The sequence below is a fragment of the Euprymna scolopes genome, chromosome 39 (genome assembly GCF_053919585.1).
Source record: "Euprymna scolopes isolate OS-2025 chromosome 39, ASM5391958v1, whole genome shotgun sequence".
Classification (NCBI taxonomy): domain Eukaryota; kingdom Metazoa; phylum Mollusca; class Cephalopoda; order Sepiida; family Sepiolidae; genus Euprymna; species Euprymna scolopes.
Window position 1 is genome coordinate 32,304,662 of NC_136520.1, and position 25,002 is coordinate 32,329,663.

At 33.3% G+C, this 25,002-nt stretch overlaps 1 protein-coding gene across 4 annotated transcripts in view; it reads right to left on the reverse strand.

The window, feature by feature from the left end:
• The window catches only part of LOC145263720 (uncharacterized), a 372,649-nt gene that overhangs the window by 19,888 nt on the left and 327,759 nt on the right, over positions 1 to 25,002 (reverse strand). For all 4 annotated transcript variants that reach the window (XM_080120684.1, XM_080120683.1, XM_080120685.1 and 1 more), the window contains one exon: positions 14,664 to 16,160. In XM_080120684.1, coding sequence (XP_079976810.1) covers positions 14,664 to 16,160 — 1,497 coding nt within the window. The remainder of the gene's footprint in view (positions 1 to 14,663; positions 16,161 to 25,002) is intronic.

The window sequence follows — 25,002 nt, forward strand, 5'->3', positions numbered from 1 at the left end:
CAATGCAATTTGTCACTGTGATGATAGGCTACTATGAATTAGAGGCCAGATTTATAGAGGGAATCCAAAGTCTGGAGTTATACAGTGAGATGTTTGTTTAAATTACATTTACATTTCTGCATGATGGTACAGTATGTGGAACTAGGGAAGAAATTCCAAAGGTGATTGGTTTGAGGAAAGAAGCTATTAGAGTAGAAAACTTTTTGGCATCGGGAACTTCTATAGTGATTAGGTGGAATTTTGCTGCTTTGAGTTGCTTTAGGGTATTTATGTTGAGGGGAGATACAACTTCAGCAAGTTCTTTGAAGCACATTCCATTGAAGTACTTGTAAAACTGTGGAGATGGGACAGGTGCTGGAGCTTGGTAAACAGTATGGGATCTATTAGGTTAGAAGAGAGACTAGTGGTTGGTGCACCAGCCCAGATGTGGCAACAATACTCCATGCATGAATGAATGGTGGCTTTGTAACATAGTAGAGGGAGCCCATCTTCTTTGCAGCAGCTGTGTTAATAATAGATAAAGGATGTGGACACAGTGGAACTATACAACGCTTTTTTTCATAGTGGTATGATTGCAGAAAAGAAAAGAAAGAAAAGGAGTTATGTTTGCGGTTGTACTCTTACGAAAATGAACTTATGTCAGTAAAAATTCAACAATTTCCAAATTACAGAACAAATGTGTTATTCGAATAAGTAAGGAAGAACCAACAACACAACTGAAGAGTAGAACCAATACCACGAGATGTTGATATACAAACAAGCAAAAAAAAAAAAAAAAAAAAGACAGTAAAGTGTATAAAAACAAATCTCAAATTCGATCAAATTGTGAGAGGAAATTCGATCAAATTGTGAGAAAAAAATAAAAATAAATATGTGACATTTGGTATGCAAAAAAATAAATAAATAAATAAAAATATAACAAAAGTATAAATTCTTTTTAAAATCATATTTCACTTGTTAATATGAGGGATGTTCCAAAAGTAATGCCCCCTATTTTACTTCCGCCTGAATAGATCAGAGAAGATTGCAAACTGCATTGTTATGATGACTCGCCTCAGGTGATTAGCAATAAACTAAACCCTTTCTAAAAAAGAGAAGACAAAGCCTAGTAGAGTGAACCTCCTAGAACTGCACAGGACTAGCAACTTTCTATAACATTAATATTAAAAAGTCTTCTCGTGACTTGATCATTACTGTCAGTAGTGATTTGCACTGGACAAAGTTCATCTCCAACACTGACAAGAAGGTCGAGTATATCTTCACATTACTTAGCAAGTCATTCTCCAACAATTTATTGAAAACCATATACAGATATGGTGCAACCATATATAGAATTTGCATCATCAGTATGAACCCCTATCTCACCTTGGGTTTACTTTCAGCAGTTTTGTAATTCTTGCTTCCCTTGTCTTTTACTCCTCACATTCTATGATCAATGTTTCTGACAAAGAGAGAAGAATTGTTTTTTGGATCAGAATCTAGCCATATAACATTTATCATTGGCTAGCTTTTGACCTTGAAATGGTATTTCTTTTCTTTTTTGTTTTTAGCTGTTTACATCAAGATGCTTCATGACTTGCCAGGAGCGACTTCCATAAAAGAAAAAAAAAACAAACATTTAAAGTCGTGTAGCCAAATACTTTTCATCAGCTTCTCTGAAGGCGGATTTATTGAAGCTCTAACATCTAACAGTTGATTTGGTACCCCATCTCCCCTAATTATTAACCATCTCTTGAACAATAACTTGGAACACCTTTCTTTGACTTATAAAGTAGACATGCCTACAAAGTCAGAAAACAGTATAGTTCCTATAACTTTCGAGAATATTTTTTCATGCTCAGAATTGAATAGGGTTTTATTACATTGCGGGTGATTTTTTTCCAGTGGCGACTAGAAATAATAAAACGCTTATCTTTCAGCGATTTTATTTCTTTCACGGACAATTTTCCAAAGCTCATTGCTGAGCGAAAAATGTCTTTTCAACATTTGTTTGCTTAAATGAAACGAGCAAAGTCAAATGATTCAAACAATAAAAGTTTACTCTTATTTTTGACACAGAACGAAGATGTCATATTCCAAAAATCACAGAGATTTGTCTAGTAAACAAAAATGTTTAGTTGTCAAAGTTCAACTAAAGATAAATTTGTCCGTAGAGCCCTGTTGAAGTATAAAACAAACAGCCCGTATCAATCATTGGCAGCTAAGACACTGTCCTGCATCTTTAAAAAAATCAAAAACTCCCAGGCAAAGCTGGATAAGTACAGCTAGTATACAGGGTGTCTGTAAAGTCTGGACACATAGGTTAAATAAATATCAAGTGATTTCTTGTGTCACATCTTTATTGTGTTTCTCCACTAAACAACGCCAAAAGGTGAGCAAAACTAGCCCCCACCTAGTGAGTACTATATTTTTATAACCGATCAGAGAAGTTGCAAGGCTGATATCCAATAATACTATGTGTCCAGATTTTGCGGGCACACCGGATAAATTATTGATTTATCAATTCTATTCTCATTAAGAATGGATTTCTGAAGGTAGTTTATCAAATGTTTTTAAACAGAAAATTACTAAGTTCATTAGCAATAAATACTATAGGTTAACAAAATGTCCTGTTTATTGTGAAATTCATATTTCATTTTTGGAATTCTCTCCCTGCTCCCTCGACTATATCAACATTTAAAAATTTAAATGTAATGTGAACAAACACCTTGCTATACAACTCCCAATTTAGGATACTCCTATAAATTTAGTCCCTAATTCGGTGGTGGTCAAGACACTGCCCTGTATGTCTTAAAGCCCCCAGGTTTCAGGATATATGCCAACTATATCGTCTTTGATGCTTTCAATATGAGGCATCATTTTTTTTTTATGTCTAGCCCGCCCCCACCTCACACACTCCCCAATAACCAAAAGCAGAAAATTAAAAAGAAAATAAAAATTTTTTTATTTAGGTTATCAGAAATGACTAGCATTTTCTTTCAACTCATGATATTTCAGTTCCATAAGTAAAAAAAAAAAAAAAAAAAATATTAGAAAGACTTACATTAGTGAACAAATAGCAAGTTAGACAAATCCCACCTTAGTAAATGAATTCAGAAAGAAATCTTCCATTCTAAATAAAAAGCTAATAGTAGGTGTCTTTTTTCTAATTCATCATAAAAATGATAATTCATATGTAAAATTCAGTTACTGAAATAATTCTATGATTTTTTTATGAATATTAGTGAACACCTGTGAAGTATGACGGAGGATGTACACTCGTCTTCTATAAATCACAAATATAAAATCTTAAGAGACTATGCATAGATTTTGCAAATCTGACATTGTTAAAATATTCCCGAAATTCTCAGGAAAACACAAACAAAACATGCTAAACAATAGTAAAGAAAATATAAATTTAAATCACATAAGTACATATTTTCTTTAAAAGACAGCATGCAATAAAACAAAAAACCATTAACGCTCTCAATTTAGGAGAGGGGAGGTAATAAAAGAGGGACAATCTTTTCTCAGAAATCGCATTCCAAAACACGCAAACAGAATGGACGCATCTTATGTTACACGTGTTGAAGTTTTAAATAATATTTTCGTTGGCCTGTCACCATGGTGTGATGGGCGCACTTAAGTGTGAAATAGCAATTTTTTTTCAGTTCGTTATGTTCAAGTTGGAAAAAACTTGATCGCTAAAAGCGCAAATTTTATGGACCCATCTTAATATTGGTTCCTATTATAAGGTGATAACTAAATACCACTGATCATGCAATGTTAGCAACTTGCACAACCCTGAAATGGTTGCCATGAAGAGAGAGAAATTAAGATTGTGAATAGAGACCTTAAAGGCAGGATAAAATTGTGAAGGGATATAAGAGTTATAAGTTAAAAAAACAAAACAAAAAAAGATTTTCCACGGCAATACAAAAAAGTTTACAGCCAGAATTTATAGACCAGAGAGGTATGATACAGACTGCAGCTCATATACATGTCATCCTCAAAACCACTAATAACTTTCTTGAAAAATATTGTTCGGGGATAGTTTTTTTTTTTATCAGGGTTGTAGAGTCGAAGTTGGATTTGGAAAAATGCTAAAAGTCAGTGTTAGGTCTCATAAAAATGCTAAGAGTCGGTATTATGAGAATGCTAAGAGTCGGTATTATGAGAATGCTAAGAGTCCGTCTCATGAGAATGCTAAGAGTCCGTCTCATGAGAATGCTAAGAGTCCGTCTCATGAGAATGCTAAGAGTCCGTCTCATGAGAATGCTAAGAGTCCGTCTCATGAGAATGCTAAGAGTCCGTCTCATGAGAATGCTAAGAGTCCGTCTCATGAGAATGCTAAGAGTCCGTCTCATGAGAATGCTAAGAGTCCGTCTCATGAGAATGCTAAGAGTCCGTCTCATGAGAATGCTAAGAGTCCGTCTCATGAGAATGCTAAGAGTCCGTCTCATGAGAATGCTAAAAGTGGATCTCATAACAATGCTAGGAGCCAGTCAGATTTTTTTTAATCTTTGAAGAATTTAGTCTGAATATTGGAAGACTAAGAATATTTTAGAATTCTAGGAATTGGAATTTTTGGAATCGTCAGAGTCAGACTTTATATCTTCCAACTCTGCAACCCTGGTTTATATATCGAAAGGTAATAGAAGCAAATTAAACAGTATTTCATATATTTTTCTTTGTGGTAATTCATCATGTGACAATGGCTTATACAAGACATCAACTATGTGGGCATTTCTAAATGTTTATAATTCACTCAAGAGGAAAGCAAAATAATTATAAATTTCTAAAAATATAAATTTTTTTGTTAGACAAAAAAAAGATTTTTAATAATTTGAATTACTTTTTATTAACTTCTTTTGATCAAAGTTTACAAAATGTCAGGTGAATGCTAGAAGCATTTGTAGTACAGCTAAGACACTTCACAGAAAACATGTACAATGTATGTATGCAGTTGTACTCTTTATGAAAATTCTAATTACTAAAGATTGTAAAATAATACTTATTCATAACTAGATGTACATATCCAGTGTTGCCTGCGAATAAATTGGAGGTACATGTAATCATATTCAAACTAACTTAATTTCTCATAATATTTTTTAGGATTTAAACATGAGTTTTGAGGACATACAATCAAGGAGTTGGTTCTTGGCATCATCAGATCTCTGAATGCCACTGCCCAGAATTCTCTTTACTTATATTTTTGTTTTGCTTTTTTCTTCTTTAAAACTATGCCTTTTGTTTGTTTGTTTTTTTGTTGCTGTTTTATGCCAAATTATTATCTTTTTAAATAGGATTTTTAAATTTAAATAAGATATTGTTTCATCATCAAATTAAATATGAAACTACAACTAAGGATTAAGGTAGCGTTTTTAAGTCTATTTATAAAATTATTGGCTGTAAATAATTTTTAAAACTTTCAAATACATAAAGATTTGCTAAGAATTTTAAAGACAGTTTAAATGACTTTCTATTTGGCAGCTTAAAGGCTGTAAATCCCTCTAAAATAGACGATTCTTTTTTTCTTTTCAAATATTGAAACGACTGACCTGTCTACGAAAAAAACTGAAATGCATTCTGGTAGATTTAATTTTGTAGGTAAATTATTGTTTTAAATAGGATTTTAAAAAATTGTTTTATATCATCCTATTTGATTTTTTTTATTTCAATAAATATTCAATTAAGAGTAAATAATAATTCAATATGTAATTATGAAAGTTATGCTGGCACGAAAAGTATGCAGATATACAAGAATTTGTCATATAATTTTATTGGAGCACATAGTTGCCAAAATTTAACGTGTAGTTGTCTGACTTTCAAAATGATGAGAGGGCAAAATAATATACCATATTAATTTGCCCTGTCTGATTTTTAGGGATTTTTTTTTTTCTTTAAACTTTTATTTTGCAAACATTAACTTGTTTTTTTTGATTTTTATAGATTCGTCTACTGTGCAAATTATCTGTTATTTAAAAGACAATTTCTTTGGGATATTTGTAATATAAAAGCAAAAAAAAAATGAAATCGCCAAAAACAATTATTTTCAAAATACAATTTTCAAAAATCAGAAAACAAATGAGTATTTGCTAAATAATAATAAAAAATCAAATAAATACAGAGAATTGCAAAGTATGACAAAATTCACCAATAAAATTTGGCAACCATTTTGGAAGCTAACTGCTTCAATATAACCAAAATAAATATAAATATTTTAGATAGTGTTCATGCATCTATGTCAGTCTGTCATGCTTAAGTTTGAAATAGTGTTTTCATCATGAAACACAGATTGGACGAATGTACTTCAGAAATTCTCCTGTTTTCTGTTGACACTAATAACTGAATAGCTATGTGTATACAAGCCATAAAACTTCAGCACCACAAAGAAATATATAAGTTAACGAGACTGTATCATAAAATAGACAGAAAAATAAAACACTGGAAAATTTTCTTATTAGTAAATGAAAAAAATTAAAAAGTAGAGATGATGCTTGGGAGAACCTGATCTTGGCTCAACGGAAGTTTCCCTGGAACTGAATGTGTGGGTTTGGGTCACAGGTTCAGGGGAGTAGATAGACCTTAGGCTATTAGCTCGGCTGCTAATAGAGCTGAGCTTGGGTGAGCCCTCGCGAGATAGAATAGAACGCTGACCATTGGTCAAGGCACTATTCTTTCTGCTAATAGAGGCGAGGTCACGGTTGGATTCATAACGTTTATTATTAATATCGATGGTGGTAGAATCGATGGAACTGCGACCTCGCGACATCCTGTCCCCATTATGCAGGTCCACAGTGGACCCATTGAGGGACAGAGCACTGTCATAGACGGTAGAATCTGGGGCAGAAAAAATAAAATAAAAAGAAAAAATGAGTGAAAATGTTTTCATTTAAGATGAAAGAAAAGAAAAAAAAGTCAATGAGACCGTTGGAGTAAAAAAAAAAAAAAAAATGGTAAATCAAGGGAGAAGGGGAAAACAAGACAATGCAGTCTTTGGAGAAAAACAAAACAAAAAACAGCCGATAAAGGGAGATAATTTAGAAATAACCAATAAAACAAACAGTCGCAAACTTTTTTATGAAGTGAACCATAATAAATGTTAGACAAAGCCAAGACGGCAGTTGTTAGCAGAATAATTTTAGAAAATTTTGACAATATCAACACTTACCAAGAGAATGAATTAAAATGTGGATATTTACTCTATATAATTATAAAACTTTGTGGACCATCCGACCGCCCTTGCTTGCATCTTGTCTATCAAAAACATTGTTGTCATAGTAACCAGTTTGTATTTAATTTTATTTTATTCACTCCTTTCCACAGTCTAACCATATTAAGTACAAATAAACTTCAGTCTTTGCTCAACTTGTAGACATAGTTTCAATCATGAAACTTTTTTATGTTTTGGTTTCAATTCTAATTGATAGCACTCAAATCATGACTATATATTGGGGACAATATAATATGGAATAACTGACTCCATAAAAATAAATACAAAATCTGCATAAATTAAAATATCATATTTGAGTGTATTTTGCAAACCTGCTAATATTCAATAAAATCCTTAACATGTGTATATTTATATAGATTGTTTTCACCTGTACAATCTTCTGCACTTTATATATTCAATATTATCATGTTTTTCTGCTGTGTTTAAAAGAATTACAACACATTGATATGTATGAAAAAAAAAAAAAAAAAAAAAAAAAAAAAAAAAATACTATCAGTTCCACCCAGCGTTACTCAGGATAAAACGGTAACATATTTTTATCAAAACTTCTATCTCGCTATCTCTATAATCTGCCTTTCTTTTTCTTCTCCCTCTCTTCTGTCTAGTCGATTGCTCTCTCTGGAGATGCACACAGGCAATTCTCACTTTTTATAGATTCCTTGAGAAACGAGTCAGCATAAGGAAGTAACACTGATTAAAAATCAGAATTACTTTTCTTTTAGTTAATACATAATATGGTTGCATTAATTTAGTATCCAATAATAATCTTTTCTAAATTTTAAATATTACTCAATCAAGGAAACACTGATCAAGAAAATATCAACTTTGTGGGTATTTATTTGCTATTTTTTTTTTAGTTTCAGCCAGATATACAAACATATGCACAAACAATTGTCCTATATATTAGCTATAATACTATATCTTTATTATCAGTGGCGGTGAAGGAGTGTGTGTTGGTGAGAAAGGAAGACTCACAAGCAGGAATTCAAAAGGGCATTTTTTTTCTTGGTCCCAAATTGCCTGTTGATTGGTGATATAAATTTCAAGTTGATTATACAACAATTTGTGACACCCACCCACCTTCACCTGTAAGTGTCCACTGTGGGACATTGCTGTCTCATTTTATTCAACAATAGGATATTTCCCTATGCTACTAACATTTTGCAGGTGATTCCAATCAAAAACAATTCACCATGTGTGTTTTCCCTAAAAATCAACGATTATTGTATTTTCAACAATCAATCATGTTGTCCATTTTTTTTGGACAGAGGCATGTCCATGTCAAGTATATTTACTCCTGTCACATGAACTTTTCAGTACACCCAGCCTGGATATTAAACAATTATACATATATATTATAAACAATTCAGCATGAAATAGATTTAGTTTTTGAGATTACAGTACCTAACATACCATTGTAAATAGCCTGACCTAGATATAATTAGTCACATATTTTTTTACTAGTATATAATAAATAGATCGATTGTAGTCAAGAACAACCCAAGAGCTCCCTTTTCATTGGCTACTACCCTAAGATATAAAAGAACATGTCACTTTTCCCTGAATTGCTCCACTTGCCTTTTTGACCTTTACCTTATAATACTGAAGCATCAAGTACTATTTTTGGAGTCTTTGGTAGGACTTGACACTCTGATCTTCCAGCCAATTCAGAGTTGAGTGATTTCACAATTTCACATATAAGCAACCTCCGAAACATTAATGAGCTGTTGTGTTTTTATCAGGCAGCCTATCTAAAACCAATTTAGCACACAACTAAAAAACTAAATCAAATTGAATATAAGCAAATGATTGTCAAAGTATCAACCTGCCAAAATATCAATTATTTAATAAATGTTCTGTTGTTGCTAACAACTCAACAAATACTTATTTTACAAAAAAGCCTTCAAGAGGGGATATTCATCTTAGATCTAATAAACCCAATATTAATTGATCTGATCTGTTGGTCATTTTACTGTCAGTAGTGATTTCACTAAAATCGTCAAGAAGACAGAGGATGTCTTTTTTTAAAGCAGCATTCACTTTAGGTAGGTTGAACCAGCTTTCCTTGAAGGAGGAAATTTCATGGGAATATCAAATTCATAAACGGTCCCCAGTGACATTTATATCCCCGTCAGAGAAGATGACATTAAATTTTAACAGTTCTTGCAGGGAGGTGTCAATGTCTTCCTACATCATTGCCTGATATTCCCAAATGGTCGCCAATCTGATACTGCCGTGACTCAATGTTGCTTAACTTTGGTGATCTAATGAGAACCAGGGTATAACCATGATTATGCTGTACATCAGGATGCCTTGGCACTACTTAAGACGTTTGTTAGTTACTCTCCAGCTATGGGACAATCACATGTAGAATTCACACTATCAAACTTGAACCCCCATATTCCTCAGAACATTTTGCAGTTTATTAGAAAACTGTCCACGGATATGTGCAATTAAGCGAAGATCCTCCATTGGTCACCTGCCATACTCTGAATGCTTCTCTTTCCTGGGCTTGGATTCATTGAAACTCTAATGGCTAACAACTAACTTGGTAAACATCAATAAAATTATTAATCATCTCATTATTAGTAACTTTGAATACATTTTTAGTTTCCATATGACAGACTTACAAAGTCAGAATTATGATTTTCGCAAACGTTTTTTTTTTTTACGCTCAAAATTTCTGAAGCATAGAATAAACTCACTGCTTTAAGTTCTTAAAAAAACTCATGTTTCCTTGAAAATATCTGAAATGATATATGATGCGCTCCCCTTCACCATACATCAACGTCCACTTTTGAGGAGTTATCGTGCACGTCCAGAGCATTGTACACAATGATTTGATTGTAATATTATTAATAAATTAATGCATTATTTTTGATGAAAATCCAGAAATGCTAAAATAAAAGCTTTGAACTTAAGGTTAATTTTGTGTTAAAATAAAAATAAAAAAAAAGAATAAAATTGTTGATAACAAAGTAAAAAAAAAAATTTGTTGATAAAACAATAAAAAAAAAATAAAGCAAAATATGTGAATAATAAACTGTAAAATGTTAATTTTGGTTCTTGTTCAGAATTCACCCTATATTGAAATAAAAACAAAAATATAGAAAAATTTGTATGATGTACATACTTGTGATGGAACGAAAATGTCATAGTCCATAAATCATATAAATTGGTCAAGTAGTCTTTTTTTTTTTTTTTTTAATTAAGAAAATCAAATTTTATGAGGAAATGGGGACAGAGTATTTCGCTCCGCCATCTAGAATAAACAAATGGAGATAATTCAATTTGAACTTAAGAACAAGATTTTTTTTTTCAGCCTTGTAATGGCTATAATTTCCCATTAATCACTTAAAACTGTAAAAAAAACAAAACAAAAAAAAAAACGATTTTCTATATATAAAAAAAACTACTTAATAAATTTACATGATTTTTGGAATATGATCTTTTCTGTGCATCAAAAATTTTTTCTGTATTTTTGTTTTTAAATATGAGGGAATTGTGGACAAGGACCTCATTTTTAAATTGAAATTATTTGAAGCATTAAGATTAATCAGCTGCAAATATAGATTTATAATATAAGACTAGTTTCATTGGATAAAAAAAAAATAATGAAAAAATGCAACAATCTATTATATAAAAGATGGTTGCTTGACGCAGTTTCTGAAACAAACATCTGCTTTGGTATCACTTTGACCAAGTTTTGGAAAACAATTTATTCTTTTGAAGTAACTTTGGAGTATATTAACGAATATGTACTTATAAAACACATATCTTTTCATTCAAAAATTTAAGGAAACTAATTCTATAAATAGATTTGAAGTTATTTCCCTTAACCAATTTAATTACAGAAATAAAAAAAGGAGTATACAAAGGTTCTTTCTTATTCATTTCCAAGCAATCCAGAGAAGCTTTGCTGATGAAAAAGTATAAGAAACAGATTCAAATTGCTTGCATAATTTTTACCTTGAAACACAAAAAACCTTTGACTCAAATCTCAGTGTCCTAACTGACGACGTCAATTCAAATTTTTGTGACAAAACATAGCACCATTTGTGGCTTCAATGTGCGACAGCTTCTCCATAGTGAATAACCATCCATAGTGAAGAGTCGCACCCTTGAAAAGATAACCTTTAGACAAAGCACGACCGATCTAAAGGAGTAAACCTTGATAAACTATGTTGCTAGCCCAGTGGGATAGCAGGATAGTTTATCAAGGTCCTGTGACGTCCAACGAAAGTGTGGTAGTCGCTCAGAAAATTACATGTTCTTGGCAACGGACAGTCAGATTGCTCCAGTTAGTGGAGAATTATGATGAGATACGGCATAATTCACGTTGATACACAGGTTCCCATTAAGCAACGTTGAGCTTGGTCAGTACTGAAATAGATGACCATTTGAAAATTCCAGGTGCTGTATGTGCTCTCCGCTTATCTCAGCATTGTTTCCCGTCATCTAGCACTTCTCCTTACTACTGGACTCAAGCAGTGTCAATTCAAAAGAGATATAGTTGGAGATTGCACAACCCTTGACTCAAAATGACATGTACAGCTACCCTTACAGAGGGTATTCATTGTCTCTTGAGACTGAACGAAGGCATCGCATGATGAGATAGCATCTCGACAAAGTACCCATCCCATTGGATGTAAAAATTTGTTTCAATCTCATATGTCATGTCAAACATGGCAGAACTTCCAACCCTCGGACACAGAGAAGAAAGAAAAAACCGAGTAAGAAGATATCAGAGGAGTAAAATCAAATGCTTAGACCTAGATAGTATGCTAACTAGTTGAAGAAAATAACACAAAGCTAAATAGATGAAAGGTGAAGTCCATTAAGCTCATAAAATACTAATAATGCAGGCATTGAAAATTGAAATTAGCTCTATAGTTAGAACTTCGGGTCAACCAGAGTTATTATTATTATATACTAGCAAAGTCCCAACATTAACATTTGACCTTTACCTTGAAAAATAGTGTATTCCATCTAGGTCGGAGACGATCATCATGTCAGGTTTGGTCATGATCAGTCCAGTAGTGTAGGCTGTAGGAGAGTATATATATATATATATATATATATATATATATATACACACACATGCTATGATTTTGACCTTGAAAAATGGTGTGCACCATTTCTATGAACCCTCATAATACCAGGTTTGGTCATGGTTGATTCAGTGGTTTAGGTTGTAGGAGAACTGTACACACCCCCACACAAACACTACTACTTTATATATTACATGACAACTACAGATGCCAAAAAATGATGTATTCAGCATTGAATATACATGTTCCAAAAATCTAACCAAGTTTTAGTGCACAATTGCTTTGGAGTTAAAATAAAAAAATTTTAATGTCTATCTCTCTCTCTCTCTCTCTCTCTATATATATATATATATATGATTATTTCATTTAATCACATAAATTAATATACAAAAATATAATTTTATGCGTAAATTTAAGCCTGATGAATTCTCACGAGAATGAAATACAGAATATTCTGCGTAGCTTAATTGCCATATATATTTTCATAACTTACTATATATATATATACTTTTATTTATATTCAAATAAAAACCTTTTATTTATCAAGGCCTTAAGGCCACTCGAGGATAAGGGTTACTGAGTGTACAGTAGTCAATGGGACAATACTATAGTAATTGTTAGTAGTGGAAATTTGGTAAATTGGATTACTTAAGGGGACGACACATCAAGAACTTGTTTACGTTGGACTTGATGATCATATTGTAATTAGCTGAAAAGCAGGGAAACGAAACAGAGTTCCATGTGTGCGCAGTTTTAAGAAAGAAGCTTTGTTCATGGAATCTATGTTTAGGTTTAGACACAGATAAAGAGTGGGGAAATTATTGATAGTGGTTTCAGCTAGGCGAGTGTTTTTCAAGAAAGTTTGGTGAAGAAGGACCATAGATTGCAGCCCATCTGAGCACTTGCCATGAAAATAACGATAAAGCAGAGACAGACTCACAGCGTCTCTTCTGTAGGAAAGAGGTTGCAGAGAAGAGAAAAGAGCATCCCTCATTAGGCTATGAAGTCTATTTTGAACAAGGCAGGATAAGGTGCTTCTAGCAGCTTCTGCCCAGATGTGACAACAGTACTCCATTCTTGGACGTACTTGGCTCTTATACGAGTAGAAAATTGCATCAGCAGTGAAATATTTACTGGAGCAGTAGAATGATGCCACCATTTTTCCAGAGACCTTGGCAACAGATTTGATGTACATGTTCCATTTCAGATCAGGAGCAAAGGTCAAAAATAATTGTTCAAACAATCAAAACATGGAGTCCCTGAAGACGAGAACCATTCATTTCAATTGATGACAGACGGGGGATCAGAGTGTTGATGATGTAAAGATAGAAGCTTGGTTTTAGATACATTAAAATTAATCAGCGACTTCTTCCACATGCTCAAGATCAGAGGAGAGAGAATTAGAGAGAACTTGGTCATTTACGGCCTTTGAATATCTTTGAATATTCTTAACTTGGAAAAATGTATATATATATATATATATATATATATATATATATATATATATATATATATATATATAGATAGATAGATAGATAGATAGATAGATAGTTAGTTATTCACAGATAGCTATTTTGTATGTTTTACATATATAGAAGGGGGGCATGTGTGTGTGTAAAATAATGAAAACACTTAGCATCATAATTTTGAAGTATAACCATCAAAATCTTATGTTTTTAATTCATCATTAATGTTGCATAATATTCTTTTCAAAATTGCTATTTTTCATCAGATAAAAGTGATTAAAATTCATTAAAATGACAGATCTATCAAACAGGCCAGATTGTTAGTTTGCAAAAATTATAATTATTATTATTGTAATTATACTATGACTCTGAAAAGATCAGATCTAATAAATAAAATAATGTTGGGAGATTATATCCCCCTCCCATTCAAAAAAAAAAGTTATTAAAAAAATTTACAAAAATATAGAAAAAGAAGTCAATCATCAGATAGTGGTTTGGCAAATTTATCAGGTAACCAAAGGTGCAAATAAATAAATAATAATAATAATAATAAACAAACAAAGAAAAACAAAATACAGGTGTGTGTGTGTTTTCCCAAGGAAATCTTAATAACAAGGCAAAAATACGGTGTAATGGTAGTTGGTCGAAGCATGTGGATTAAAAAAAAAAAAAAAAAAACATAGCGACAGGTAAGAAAGATTAACAAGAGAGAGAGAGAGAGTTAGGGGGAGTGGGGTAGCAGTCAATAAAAAAAAAATTTTTTTTAAATAAATAAATAAAAGACGTAACTGCCGGAAGGATTAAATTTTGAAATATGGTCAAAGGAGGTCATGTGCTCAACAAAGTGGTCAACGAAGGGTGAAAAAGAAAGTGAACAAATTCAGGTGTGACCAAAGAACTAGAGAAGAGGCAGCAGGCAAGGTGGACAACCTGACGATGCTCTGCGAAGGACCTCAACATTCGTTTCTGGTTCAGGCCCACACGGTGGTGGAATGGACAAGTTGGTGCCTGGCTCTGGCACGGAATTATCGTCATCGGTTTGGGTCAACTGAGAAGAGAATGTGTGCAATTTTTCTTGCACAGACAGCAAGTGACTTTCAGGAGTCTGGGAAGAAACCGACACCTGGTCTGACTTCACATTAGACGGTGTTTGTAAATTTGCATTGGTCTTGTGATTACCGTCGACACAACTGGAGACTGGGGAGGGTTCATTTACTAAAGAGGAAGGATTCATCATAGGTGTTTCACACAGGTTTTTGTCTTGTCTACTTGGAGAAGGTTGCTGAGGTTGTTTTGTCAACTGATCTACGGTTGAAAAGCGTTTCAGATATTTAGACGGGTTAAAAACAGGCTCTTCTTCATTATCAAATATTTGGTCAAACCCTACCGATTCCTGCCTCTTCACTTCAGGAGGAGGAGGAGGAGGTGCTGGTTGGCTCGTCGTTGGTTTAGGTTTAGTTGCAGATTGAGCCTGGGTTTCTTCTGTTGGCGCAGCTGAGAAACGTTTCATGTATCGTGAAGGGTCAAAAACAGGTTCTTCAACATCATCAAATATCTGGTCAAACCCACAAGATTCTTGCCTCTGGACCTCAGGAGGAGCCGGCTGGCTTACAATTGGTGTACTTTCAGACGCAGGTGTGGGTTGAGGTTCTGTTTTTTGTAAACTTGAAAACTGTTTCTTATACTGTGATGGATCAAAAATGGGTTCATCGACGATTTCAACTATCTGGTCAATCCCTACAGATTCCTGTCTTTGAACTTCAGGGACAGCAACAGATGAGTTGGCATCTGAAGCAAGAATATCCTCAGGAACCGAAGCAGCAGAAGCCAATGGGGATGCAGGTGATGGCTTGATTTCAATCAGTGGCTCCACTTCCTTTTTGTTTGCCTTCTCAGGCACTTTTGAAGGTTTGCTTGTGTCAACCAAACTCATACGCTTTCGAAATTTTGAAGGATCAAAAATAGGATCTTCATTCATTTCAACTCTTAGTTTTTCAATTTCATCATCCTCGGATTCCATTTTTGCCGGTGGAGGAGTAGGCGTGCGTGGTCGAGGTGGGGTCTTGGGTCTGGGTGGTAGTTCTTCTATTGTGTGCGATGCCGTCCATGGTGCAAATTTAGACTCCACAGTTTGGACAGCAATGTCTCGATAGTACTCAATCAGTTGGCAATATTTTTCCTCCTCACTGATTTCCAAAGGTTTCGACTGAGTTTGTGTAATTTGCTCAGCATAGACGATAGCAGCCTTGAGAAGTTCTGGAACATCATCTGTTTGCATTTCAATTGTGGTCGTATCTACAACTTTGCGAAAGGTGGCTGGGTCAGGTTCATCAGTTTGAGTGGCCTTAGGCCGGCGACCAACGATCGGAGCAATGCGATAGTTGTCGGTTTGCGTACATTTATTCTGCTTATATTCTTCATCCCAGGCTAGAGGACGAAAAAGAAACAAGACAACGTTACCAAATTTAAACTAAATAATATGACACCATGAACAGGAATTTAGAACAGCAGATGAGCAGCATAAAAATGAGACGGTCATGAACTGAACTGCAGATGTCACAAATGTGGATGCAGAAAGTAGAGATCAGAAAGAGGCTGATTCACAAGACGGACGGGAAACAAGTACAATTCAAGTTCGATGAAACGATTACAAGATGGCGGTAAACGTCTATGTGCATCTGTAGACATGTTTGTAAGAGTTGTAATGTTTAGAAGCACAAAAAAAAAAAAAAATATAAAACTGGTCGACCATAATTGAGGGTAATCCAAAGGTTCCTTTTTCATTGGCTATTACATAGAGATGTAGGGAATGGTGCCACTCCTCTCCTAGGATTACACCACTTAACCTTGATCCTCATCTTACAATGCTGAATGTTTAACAAGTAAGTATTAAATACAATTTTTAGAGTTTTTGGTATAACTTAACTGTGGATTAAACCCTGGTCTCCCAGTTCATCAGTAAACATTAACTATTATGCCAACCAGTACAAATAAACCATAATATTTTACTTTAAACTTTAATTTGAAATTTTGGGGAGTTGAATCTTCTCCACATTGAAAACCAATCTTGTATTTAACTCTGCTCTCATGGGGAGGTAAGTAAATAGAGAGCGATGTCAGTTTGATGTAAAATTGAAGCCTAAAATACATCTTTGTATTGCCAAGCTCTGCAGATATCTTTCGAAAATGTTTGAAATATTAGAAATATGCAAAAAGAAATTTCTACTTATTTTAAGCAGTGAATCCATGCATTTTAAGTATCACTGAATTGGTAATTCAAAATGGCTACAACGGGATACTTAGTTGTATTTCCAAATAGTCTCACATTTTTTATTTGATCTATTACTAAAGCATTTTTTTTTTTGTCTTTGGCATATGGAGAAAAAACTTGTCACATTATTAAATATATCTATAAAAAAAAATCTGTTTCAAGTTAACAAGAAGCATGTTTGTATTGTTTTGTTTGCTTGGGCAATTATTCTCATCTTTGGTGTTATTGGCACAACATTTCGGTTGTTGAAAGCTAAGCTCTTCGTCGATGGAGGATTAGGTTACTGAAGAAAGCAGCTCATATGGTGGATAGCAACAACATCCTAAGCAGTCTAAGTATTGAATTTAACCACATTTGGAAGCCATTAATTACAAATTTATATGGGGAAAATAAGAAAAAAATAACAAAAAAATAAGCCCAACCCAATGGAGATAATCCCCCACCTTTTTTTCTTAGAGTTGCCTCCCTTGCACTGTATTTTCTAGAAACAACGGGGGGGGGGACAAAAACACATGTAAGTTGTCTATCCACGGTTTCATAAAACATTTTTTCACTAAGATTGATGCTAATAAGCATAAGGATTCAGCTAAAAATTGAATCATAGTCTTAAAAAATACCTTAGTGACCCCTGAAAATTGACCCTTTTAATAATTTACGGACACACCCTCAAACCCATGATCCGATTTCTTAGTTGAAAAAAAAAAAAACATGAAGTTTACACCTGACGAAGGTTGTAGGTTTCAATAACCGAAACGTTGTGCTAAGAAATGATTTACTTGTGCTAATAATACCCAAGATGAGAATAATTGTTCAAACAATCAAAACAATACAGATATTCATACCTCATCTCAATAATTCAGAACTGCATTAACAAGAAGCAGTTTTTATACTAGTTTAATAATTCTGCTTAATAAAAATTAAAAAAAAAAAAAAAAGATAAAATAAGAAAATTTTCCTTTACATTTTTTTTATTATTAATGATTTACTTTTCTGTATTTTTGTTTTTTATTGTTCCTTTATGGATAAAATCAGTTAAAGAAAATAAGTCAAGAGGCTAAAAGTATTAAATAGTTAACAGTCGAGAACTCAGAAACAAAAGATAAAAATTCATAGTGAAAACAGTAAAATTAAATTCTCTATGTACCCCTATACTTTTAAATGTGGAAACTAAGATTTTTAGATTTTTATTTTGATGATAGTTTGTCTTATTGATAGATCAAAACCAATATGGTGGCCGAGATTATTGCTTAAATTTGCTTAAGTGATTAAGTGTGGTTCTATAATTCTTTTTTTTTTTGGAAAGGGGTGCTTGCCACTCAGATTTAAGGTTAGTGATAAGGTAAATTTTTTAATTTTTATACTATCTTTTCAGCATGAAGTTGACCAAATTTAAGCAATTACATTGAGTCTGCCATTTTGGTTGTCATCTATATATATAAAAGCGAAAATGTATGTATGTATGTTTGTGTGTCTCTAAAAACTTTCGACAGGCACGACGAAAATTCCCAAACTCGGTATCATATCAAAGCCCCATCCTTCGCTCAAAAAATTGGCCAAAAACGTCCATTTTCGCCATGACCTGATTTACTTTAAATAGTTGAAAAACTGAACAAATTTCATGTATATCGTGTTAGGTCAGTTGATTAGCGCGTTGGTTCATTATCTAAACGTTTTGGGTTCGAATCGTGGTGTGAGATGTCTTCTTTTCTTTTTCGATTTTTAAAATTTAATTATTGAACCAATGTTATTAAAGCCATTTTTCACGTAACGTTCATTTTTCTGTTTTTGTTTTTACTTTGCTTATCCACCCCTGACCACACACCGAAAAACACCCGGGTACCCACTGATTTTTAAAATTTTAATATCGAAACAGGCTTATTTAAGCCATTTTTCACGTGTTCGTTTTTCTGTTTTCATCGTTTGTTTGCCTTACGTTAGTATTTTTCCCTGGCTTAAGTTTTAACGTTGTTTTCTTTTTTTACTTCGCTAACAAACCTGGTCATTGACGTCGTCGTCGTTGTCGTCATAACGCTCGACAACTTCCATGCGTGCACTTGTCAATTTGATTCTTAAATATTCAAACATCTTTCAGTAACTCATTCTGGCTGGCCGATTTTATTTTTAACCTTCGCCTCAGGGCCTCGGGTTCGATCCTACCAACTTTTACCCCCTCCCCCCTCGTTTCTTTTTTATTTCACCACACACACCTACAAACACCCGGGCAACACCGGGTAGCCTCACTAGTCTATATATATAAAAGCGAAAATGTGTGTATGTATGTATGTGTGTTTGTGTGTCTGCTAAAAACTTTCGACAGACACAACAGAAATTCACAAACTCTGTATCATATTGAAGCTCCATCCTTCGCCCGAAAAATATCGAAAAATTGGCCAAAAACGTGCATTTTTTCACCCCAAAATTAAAATAAATAGTTGAAGAACTGACTAAATTTCATGTACGTCCTGTTAGCTCTGTTGGTTAGTGCGTTGGCTCATTATCTAAACGTTTTGGGTTCAAATCGTGGTGTGAGATGTCTTTTTTTTTTTTTTTTTCGATTTTTAAAATTCAAATATTGAACCAGTGTTATTTAAGCCATTTTTCACGTAACGTTCATTTTTCTGGGTTTTTTTTTTTTACTTCGTACCCACAGATTTTTTAAATTTTAAAATCGAAACAGGCTTATTTTTCACGTGTTTTTTTTTGGTTTTAACGTTCGTTTTTCTGTTTTCTTTTTTTACGTTTAACATCATTCGTTTGCCTTACATTAGTTCTTTTTGTGTTTTTTTTCAATGTTTTGATTACACCTCCCCCGCTTAAGTTTTAACGTTCATTTTTATGTTTTCTTTTTTTACTTAGCTTATAACAAACAAACCTAGTTGTTGACCTCATTCGCTGAAAAGCTATTGCTTACGTCGTAACTCTCTACGACTTCCATGCGGGCACCTGTCAATTTGGTTCTTACTTAAATAAATTCAAACATCTTTCAGTAACTCATTCTGGCTGGCTGAACGGTTCATGTTTTTTTCACATTTTATTTTCAAACTTTGCCTTAGGGCTTCAGGTTCGCCCCCCCCCCCCCGTTTTTTTTTTTTTTTTTTTTTTTTTTTTTTTACACAGTGATCACCACTTATCAAGGCCCGGAAGCCATTCAGGGATAAGGGTTATTGCAAGTACATTACGTTAGTGTGGAGATTTGATGAAGTGTTTACTTAAGGGGGCGGTTCATTAGGAATTTGTTAACGTTGGACTTGAAGACATCCAAGTTGTAGTCCGGTGGGAAGCAGGCAGACGGAACAGAGTTCCACAGGCGTGCAGTTCTAAGAAAGAAGCTTTGTTCATGGAATCTGCGTTTTGATTTAGGCACAGATATAGAGTGGGGGAAATTTTTCACAGTGGCTTCAGCTAGACGGGTGTTTTTCGTGAAAGATTGGCGAGGGGGGACCAGAGATTGGAGTTAAGACGAGCACCTGCCATGGAAATAGCGATAAAACAAGGATAGGCTCGCAACGTCTCTTCTGTGGGAGAGAGGTTGCAGGGTAGAGAAAAGGGCATCCCCCACTAAGCCACAAAGTCTATTTTGTACTCTGTCAAGGCAGGATAGGCGGTTTTTAGCAGCTCCTGCCCAGATATGGCAGCAGTATTCCATCCTTGGACGTACTTGGCTTTTATATAGATAGAGAATTGCATCAGTAGTGAGATATCTTCTGGAGTGGTAGAAGGATCCCACCATCTTTCCAGCGACCTTGGCAACAGATTTGATGTACGTGTTCCATTTCAGATCAGGAGTAAAGGTCAAACCCAGAAGCTTGTCAAAACACGGGGCCTCACCCAGACGAGAGCCATCCATTTCAATTGATGCCAGATGGGGATCAGAGCGTTGATGATGTAAGGATAGGAGTTTGGTTTTGGATGCATTAAAGGTAACCAGCCACATCTTCCCCCACTGAACCACGCGCTCGAGATCAGAGGAGAGAGAATCAGAGAGAACTTTGTCATTTACAGCTTTTGATGTGTTACCGTAGGTGGTCGTGTCATCAGCATAGATGTCAACGAATGATTTAAGTATGTATTTAGGGAGGTCATTGATGTAGATCAGGAAGAGAGTTGGGCCCAGGATTGACCCCTGACACACACCCAAAAACACCCGGGCAATGCTGGGTACCCACCGATTTTTTAAATTTTAATATTGAAACAGGCTTATTTAAGCCATTTTTCACATATTTTTTTTTTTTAAGGGGGGGGGGGTATTTTTCAGAATTTTTAAAGTTTTAACATTCGTTTTTGTTTTCTTTTCCGATTTTTACATTTAACATCATTCGTTTTCCTCACATTAGTTTTTTTGTGTTTTTTCGATTTTTTTAAGTTTTAACTTTTTTTAAATATAATATTTAATTTTTATGTAAAAAAAAATATTTAATTCGCTTATTCTTATGTTTTGATTACTCCCCCCCCCCCCCGCCCGAGTACTCCCCCCCCCCGCTTTATTTTAACGTTCGTTTTTCTGTTTTGTTTTTTTAGTTTACTTTTTTTTTTACTTCGCTTATTCTTATGTTTTGATTAAAAAAACCCAGCCCCGCCTGTGCACACACACCTCCAAACACTCGGGCAACGCCGGGTAAGCCCCCCCCCCCCTCGAGCTAGTATTTAATAAAACGCATAAACATTGAAATAAAATTTTGCAATAATAAATATTAGTTTCTTCACGTATCTGTGTCAGTAGAGAATTTAATTTCATTGTGTTTGTTTGAGTTAGTTGTTTTAATTCTTTGTTAAGGAGTTTTTGACTGTTAACTATATATATAAAAATATCTTTAATATGTTATGAAAAGGAGTCGAGTTAACACTTCTGGTCCTAACACGTCACTTTCTTCAAAGCTAACAGATGAAGCAAGAAGTGTCCAAAGAGAAGAGACGAAATCATCCAAATAAGGTGAATATATGAGACTGGATCAGTTGGAGTCAATTACTTTCAGCAGACTCATCTACATATTAATACGATAGCGTGGCTGTTATTTTGTGTGTCACGATTACATCTTTTTTCTTACACGTAACTGTCATTTAATTGCTATGACCTTCCATTTCTTGTAATAAATAATTTTAGTAAGAATTCTTGATAAGTTTTGGTTTCGATTCAAGCTGATGCACCCAAGTCATATGGATATATTTTTCTATTTTTGAAATCACAACTCTATAATATATATAAGAATCAATAAAAAAATTGACTTTAATATATACAAAATCAGCATAAATTTAAATATATTTAAGTGTATTCTATGACCGGTTACCCGGGTGTCTCTGTTAGTTTAAATACTTTTTCAGTTTTAACAAAAAAAAAAAAAGCTACAATAATATCAGGGTGTATCTATTCACGCTGAACATTCACAGAATGCCAACATCAATATATTACATATGAAAGAGTTCACTGTGGAATTTTCGCAGGTCTGGCTAGTAACTCTTGAGTCTTATTTTGTCCTTCAAGCTTCACATTCCATAAGCAATGATTATGACAAAAAGGGAAAGTTTTCTGGTCAGAATCTATCCATGTAACACTTATTGTTGGCTGTTTCTTGACCTTAAGTGGTATTTTTTTTTTTTTTTTTTAGCTTCATACATTCAAGTTGTCTGGAGTGATTTCCATTAAAAAAAAAAACAGATGGAAAGAACGGAGGGGTACATAGAATAAAAGATACACAGTGAGGATGGGAAATGGAGATGAAACAATAGATGACAATATAAAAAGAAAAAACAAAAAAACAAAAAAAAAAAACAAAGACCAGCAAAGCAAGTATCAATAATCAGGATCTTTCGTTTGCTTTAACCCCCACCCTCTTTTGCACTTTCCAAGAATGAATACCACAACAAAAAAACTGGCATTTGTTGGAGAAAAAACAAAAAGGAAAGCAAAGATCTCACATTGTTTGCAACCTTAAAATATTAGAAAAAATCTGATTCTTTTTTTTTTCTTAAAGAGGCTGAAAAAGATGTTGCATTAGAATTCAAATTGGACTACATCTAAAATATTGATATTTGTAAGTAGGCAAATTCTTAGACAAAATGAAAGAAAAGTTGTCTCCATCAGTATAGACGTAACTATGTGCACAAGACAAAAATCAGCACCAAAACAGGATTCAAGATAAATCCCTATGTGAAAAGACCAAAAAGAGTTACGAAACAAAGATAGCTGAATACTCTACACCAAGATCTCAAGATGGTCAGGCTTCATTCTAACCAAACCATTAATCATTTATGGTAGAGAGAGGGAGATCTAGTGTAGTTCTCTGCTGTACAGAAAAATTATTTTTTTTTATATATATTACAATTTAAAATCCAGGTCATTCATCCACAAAGTTTCAAGTTCATAAAACAAATTTGAACAAGTAAACGGATCAAGTCATCAATTTGTTGACAAAATCTTTAAAGATGTTGGAGTTGTTTTATATGTACAAGAAGTAGGAGAGCATTTTTTTTTTAATTATATATCACTGTGAAATAAATATTAAAATTTTAAATTTAAGAAAGCCAAAACGATATATGCTTTTTTATTTTTTTTACCTTTAAATATATGGAGCAGTTTTCACTTTGGTTGAGGCATTTTAAAGCGATTTCTTTGTCAATCATTTTTTTCTTTCTTGGAGATATAAAATAAAAATCTTTCTGGGTAGTAGTCAGTTGGGATGTTAGATATTGTCACATAAGCCACGTGCTTACACTAGAGACTTAAAAACTGCCCATTTAAGATCCCAACAGCCTATTACCCAGAGATATTTTTACATCTCAAAGAAGGAGAAAGAAAGATTAACAAAAAGAAATCACTTATCAATGCCTCGATTGAGACAAAAGCTTGTTTTATATTTTTAAAGATAAATAAATATCTCTTTTAAAGAAAAATAAAAGCATATGTCGTTTTGCCCTTTTTGAATTTCTAAATGTTTATATATCTTTTTGGTCTCTTAGTCTTACTGGATTCTAGGACAAGAATTCATCTAATCTGGTGAAGTATTCAGCTTCATGTTGCTACTTGCAGTAACATCACTTGAAAAAGGTGTACCATTCTTCGTAAAAGCTAGTGTGAGTTAGCCATACTAAGGAAATGTTATTTGGGTTGCGAATACTATGTCATTTTGAATATTTAGTCAGAGTTTATGCGTAGGGAAAAATATCATCAGGCAAAGTTGTCCTGACAAACCCCTGTACATAGAGGCCTTAGACATTCGAAAATAGTGTCCAGTAGACATTATGTTTGTGCGTGTGTATGTATGTATGTATGCAGACACAATAATGATAGATTGCAACAATTAAATGCTTGTCATAGGTGCTATTTATTGTGTTTACTAGTTACATTACACTTCAAGTTTGTATGATGCATGAAAGAAAAATAAACACAATAAAAATATAATTTATTGTAATTTATCGTTTTGTATCATTCTGCTCCATTTAGAAATTAAAACTTTTTAAACAGAGCACACAAAACAAACATTACATAAAAATACTAGGTAATAGTCAGCTAACATACTTCCTAACTTTCAGCATGGCTGCTTCCAGAAATGGTGAGAGGACAAATCAGTTCATTTGCTTTTCTTCTCCCGCGCTTATATCTCTCCCCTGTGAATGTACTCTTTTTATTACATTTTTCTGATCATTCTTTTTTTTTTATTCAATAATCATTGAAAAGGTTTTTTTCAGTCTTATTTTAATTAAGAATTATTAAAATTAGTTTTGTTTTTTGAAAGAATTACTGAAAGCACTTTAAACATTTTTTTAAACTATTTTGGGAATATTATGTATTGGATACAATTTTTTTATGTCGAAATTTTGTATTTTCGATTTCAATAATTTTATTTTTATACTTTCATAATCATATTTATTATATAAATTCAAATAAACTTACTTTTTAAATTAAACAAAAATATTTTATAATGTCAAACATATTCCTTATAAAATTTCAAATAAAATAAACTTTAAAGATTAATTGTGTTATTTTTATCTACATAATTTTAT